Here is a 5,771-nt window from a genome sequence, read left to right on the forward strand (position 1 = left end):
AATATTTCAAGTTTAGATTAATCTAATCTTTGAACAGTAACACAAGTCCAGTGTGCACAGCTCCATCTGTTGCAACAGAAGATTGCATGACCAAAATATCGGTCATTTTGTCATCAGTCAGTGGTGGAAGAAACCACCAGAATATTTCACTATGAATAACACATTCAGGCTCACAAACAAATACAGATACACATACAAATACATATGTAAATATTGATTACAAGTGTCTAAATAATTATCACATTAATGGAAAAATGCATCTTAGCAGTGAATCGACAGAGAATAAAGGTGCCAGTTCAAATGAAAAACTTGATTTGCCCTTCTATCCTCTAACAGTAGCAAATCACTGCAGAAAACAAAAACAGATGTAACACGGTTACAGGTGTGTGGGAGCTACAGCCTCAGCACTCTTTTCCTCGCGGCTCGTCTCACACTTGCACTCCTCCACCACCATCACTCGCTTCTCCCGGACCACGGCTCCACAGTGCAGGGGCACAGCCACAGAATGAGCTTTGGATGGGGCGCAGCGGGAGCAGGGGGCCCGGTGGTGGAGGGCCCCTGTCCCAGTGCCCGACCTTGCAAACTCCCCTTCCGATGGGACAAACAGGGAGCTGCACTGCCCGAAACACAGCTTGTTGTGCACTGTTACTGTGTCGCATCCGTCTGCTGTCACATGCTGGGGGGATGACACAGAGGGACAAGATTAGGCTAAACATCACAGCAATATTGTCAGCATTAATTTACCTCTGAGGGTGTAAAAACCAACACTTTGTGTTTATGTAATTCCACACCATCACAGCTAATCCTCCACCAGAGCCATAATCAGCTTTATGAGCATACAGACATCTCTCTTATTGCCTAACATTGCTATTTTTTATTTGACTGTGTAAAGAATCTGTGCTTTTCCTCATGTGTTGCACAGCATCTGTTTGTCAGAGTAAGGATACTGGCATAACACATGATATAAAAATCTTTGCCTCTTACCTGAGTGAAAGCTACCGCAGTGCATGTCTGTTTAGTGTCCTTCAGGTTGACTGGCAGGGACATGGTCCTCTTCTCTCCTTTATTTATGGCTCTATGCCACATCTGCAGCCCTTGCCTCTTCTTTAGTTCCATCTCAGTGGAGCTTTTAGGGTGCAGGTGGTGTAATGGACTCACTGGGGTCTTGGGGACCGGGGCAGGACCTGGGCGCCCGTGAGACAAGAAAGCAGGGAAGGACAGTCTGGAGCTAATGGAGGAGGGTCTTCTGGGGCTCAGTCCTTTTCTGAAGAACCCTGACTGGGGCAGAAAATGAGGGTCCAAGTGCACAACCTTAACTATTCCCCGGACAGGATCGTCTGGTCCGCTGCCAGATGATTCAAATTCGACTTTTGACCCTCTCACGATGTTGTCAAAAGTACTGCGAGGGAACGCAAAAGCCACGGCTGTCCAACATGACAAAAAGACAAGGCTAATAGGGAAAAACATCCTTTGACACAAAGAATGGAATATAAATTATGTGATTACTTTCAAAAACTGAATAAACAAAAAAGTTACAGCGAAAGAAATCTTTGTCTGGTGGTATGGTCCAAGATTCCAAATGGCAACCTTGCTGTCAGTGCTCTTTCATTGTGATGGAGGGAGTCTTTTATATAGGTAACTGCCAGTTCTCACCTGTGTTTTAATGCGAAGAAGGTGTCGCATTTCCCACACCAGACCAGACATCACACGTAGCTTAAAACTCCAGGTCGTGGATGGTCGCCAGACTGAGAGGATTTAACTTTCAAGATGAGCGGTAACAACATCTAACATCTGAAGAGGAAGTTTGATCCTTGAGGTTCAATAATGTGGGGCAGATTCCATGTAAGCAGATTATTTTTAGCGATCAATTTTAGTTATTCAGATCTTTATTCAATTTAATTTTTGATTTTTGTCAAAACTAGAGTTGGGTAAAAAAAAAAATACATATTTGTAATAACAGATTATTTTACATTTGTTTTTAGCACCACCATAAAAAGTAAAACAGGGAGAATTTTACTTATACCCAACTTGCAGATGAGTGACCAAAAAACAGCAAACTATATGTATTGGATAAAACTAACTACTAAACTAAACTTAAAAGTATTTTGTGCCCTGTCCCATGGCTTCAATAAAACACTTGTTTAGCAGGTGTTCCTGTTACCTTTGGCTGTAAAGCAATAATGAGTTTATGTTCTCCTCTGTAAACAAGCCGTCTCCTGTCCATTATTCCCACAAGCACTTCTCAGCCTCTCCCTTGGCGTCCTATCATTACACCATTAGACTTCAGTGCGCTCTGTCACCCGTGACCTGATCACACACTGGCTGTTGAAAGCCGACTGGCTGACATTGTTATAGCCTAATAGAAAGGGTGTTTGACTTTCTCATAGAGACCTTGATGTCAAGAGGCACTTTTCCTCATTGCCTACTCTCCGTTTCTGTATCCCATCCACCACTTCACATTATATTCCAGATAGATGTGAGAATGGGAAAGGTAAACTTTAGTTTGAAGGCTTTCTCGCTGACACTGACCTGGGACAGGTGCTGGCTGCTGAGGTCTATGGTTCTAATTTTATTGAGCAATTGAAATATTAGTAGTAATGTAGAATGTGTGAGGATGTGTTCAGCATTAAAATGGGAAAATCACTTCTTGTAGTTGCAGAATAAATGTTTTCCAGAAGAGGGCAGAGTTTACAAAGTATTATCTCCCCCCTGCTTATTCCACTGCTCTCTCTTGCCTGTTCTCAATGAACTATGGGAGACATCTTTTTTTAAATGTTGTAAAACCAACTTGATTCTCACACACACATAAAGGAGAGGTTAACTCTTTTTCAGCAAAAGACTATTGAAATGTTGCCTTCCTTATTTGTTTACATTGCAAAGCCATAATGAATTTGGAAAAAAATATGTCTCCACAACAGCTTCTCACTAGGGTTTAACATAGTTCAGTGATGGTTATTGGGGCCTTCAAAATTCTGATCAACCCTATTTTCAGACTGGGGAAACTCTGTTTAGTTTGTTAATTCAGAAAAACTGAAAAAAAAATCCTGCTTCTGTAGCTGATGTATCAAGAGAAATAAAGTCAATAAAACCACACAAAAAGCATTCATGGTGTAAAGTATACAATATGTGTACAAAACTGCTCAAGAGTCTATTAAACTTGATTCTCAGGTTGAATTCTCTGAAGGAAAATGCCCACAAAGGTAGAATTGTCAGAAGACCTGGAGGCCAGGCTGAACTATTGACACACGTCCACCCAGAACATGGATGTGGATCACTGATGAAGACAATCTTGTAGTCTCTGGACAGGCCTGCCTCATCAGCTCACTTCTTTGCAACTATCATCAAGTGGCCCAGAAATATAAGCGATATAGCGAACAGTTCGTGCAGCAAAGTAGAGAACAGCAGGGCCATGTTTGTATTGCTGAAGAGCTGGACACATTCTGTGGATATACTGGATTTAAACATTTTTTGCCCCAGGCAAAGAGGCTCTCATCCTGGGTTGACAGGGAACACCTGTGAGATCACGAAAAAAACCTTTGAAGAAGCAAACAGCTGCCAGATAACAGTTAAAAAAATATGCTTGTGATTTCCCCTATAGGGGGAGTCTATGGAGTAACGTACAGGACGCCGAAGCCACAAATGCCACAGAGAGCAGTGTTACATCCAAATATGTTAAGATTTTTAATGCAAACCTAATTATCCTTATAGATTATGTCAGTATGTAGTAGGAATCTCTTTGCTTATGATGTTTCCAAATATCCCTGCCCAGCTATGCAGTTGCCTATTATAGTGCCTATTTTTAATTGTTGTCAGAATCTGAATCAGATTTACTGCCAAGTTGTCAATGGTCTCTTAATATATATGGCATTATTATTGTACTCTTGTAAAGCACTTTGTGACTTTGTGACTATACCAAGCTTAAAATCCTGGTTAAAGTGAATAAGCAATAGTGTAAGTGTAAGTGTAGTGTAAACTGTAAGTTGACCTAGGAACCCTTTCTTTTTAGTTACAGACATACTTCATGTTTAAAGGAATGTCTGTGTTAATGAGTAGTGTGGCTACTGTTTAAATGGTTCACCAAATGCCTGCTATGCTGTTAAGAGGGCATTAATTACAGGTATGGGGTTTGTATTGCTCTCATTTAAGTTGTACATTAGACAGTATATTCTCACATATTCCTGTTCAGATAATGATAGGGGTGTTGTATGATAGACAGTATGTGACAAACAGTATTGTACTCATTGTTTTAATTTCTTTGTTTATTGAAGGAAACCACACCCACACACATTTGTCTCCTGAATACAGTAACGTTGAACCATCCTTCCATCTCAGCTCTCATTTCCTGTATGAAGTCAATGCCTGTCCTGTACATTTTGGCCTGATAAATACAGCTAGTGCCTTATTATATATATATATATATATATATATATTTAAGCAGCTCTGACAATAAGGCTATAGACGATATGGAACACACTCACTTTTCCATTCCTCCATGTTGAAATGACTGGCCAAACCTGCAGGAAGCCATTAAAGAAGTATCCCACAACACACAAGCTTTTGATGGATGTGATGGAAATAAAATGAACTGCAAAAATGCGTCTGTTTGTGTTTGGTAGGGTTTATGTGAAAGACTGATGGACTCTGTGAGGCATCAGTGCCATAAAACCACTTACCTCCTTCTCTTACTCATTCTGAAAATCTGCAAAGCAGACCAGAGTTTCATTCCCAGTCACATGTTATTCCACCTTTAAATGGCGTTGACAGATTTTATGGCCACATGGGGGCAGCAAAAACAAGCTGTTAACACAATGCTGACATATTGCAAAGTTGATATGGTGAACATGCTAGTAACCAGTTGTTGTTACTGGCCACCTGAACAAAGTAGGTCCTTAACTCAGCCTGCTTGTAGCTCTGTTTTTGGTGTACAATAACCACTGAAAAAATAGCTGTGTCTTTTAGCTTCTAATCGCTCTATTTCTATTTCAGACTATTTCCTGTCTGTCTGCTGTTTGGCACCGTGTAGGTACTGTACAATGGGTTTTCAGAGCTTTTTGACTGGCTGCTGCTGCTGTATGACAGTGGTGAGTGTGAAGCAATGCAGTGAAGTTACAGACCTGAAAACAAAAACAAAGAGCTGAAACACATTACAAAGCTCCATAGAATCGGAAGATAATTATCTGTGAGTTTGACATTACAAGCATAGTTTGAAATAACAAAATACAAGTAGGCCTAGACATGTGATCCATTGTTCAAAACATTGATTATAGCTGCTTTAAGGAATATTTCAGCAGTTTCTTAAAGGGTCCTATAGGACATTGTCAAGTATGAATGACAACCCAGAGTTGAGACCAGGAGGCAGAGTCGCAGTTTAACACACTTCTCTGCCCTTCTTTTTCAGCAGTTACCCACCCAAAACCCTACGCAGAGTCGCAGTCTAACACACTTCTCTGCTCCTCCATTTCAGGAGTTACTTAGTGAAAATCCTATAGTGACGGTGTCTGTCCCCCGACCATCGAAATTATTTAAAAAGGTAAACAGAAGAGGAGCTGTGCATAAAAACCTCATAAAAATTAAAACCACAAGAGCAATAGTGCAAACGAATAGGAGAGTTAAATGTGGACTCTTAAACATCAGATCTCTCTCTTCTAAAGGTGTACTAGTAAATGAACTAATATCAGATTATGATATTGATTTATTTGGTATTACTGAAACCTGGCTGGGTGATGGAGAATATGTTAGCCTAAATGAATCCACCCCTCCCAGTCATATTA

The 5,771-nt window shown here is 40.5% G+C and overlaps 1 protein-coding gene across 1 annotated transcript; it reads right to left on the bottom strand.

Moving 5' to 3' along the window:
- Positions 1–376: 376 nt before the first annotated feature.
- Positions 377–1,467, bottom strand: dand5 (DAN domain family, member 5). Its single transcript, XM_046047322.1, has 2 exons — positions 985–1,467; positions 377–676 (listed from the first exon to the last, which is right to left on the bottom strand). Exons 1-2 carry the CDS (start codon positions 1,465–1,467, stop codon positions 377–379), a joined length of 783 nt encoding a protein of 260 aa, XP_045903278.1.
- Positions 1,468–5,771: the final 4,304 nt, after the last annotated feature.

The sequence above is a fragment of the Micropterus dolomieu genome, linkage group LG04 (genome assembly GCF_021292245.1).
Source record: "Micropterus dolomieu isolate WLL.071019.BEF.003 ecotype Adirondacks linkage group LG04, ASM2129224v1, whole genome shotgun sequence".
NCBI lineage: Eukaryota > Metazoa > Chordata > Actinopteri > Centrarchiformes > Centrarchidae > Micropterus > Micropterus dolomieu.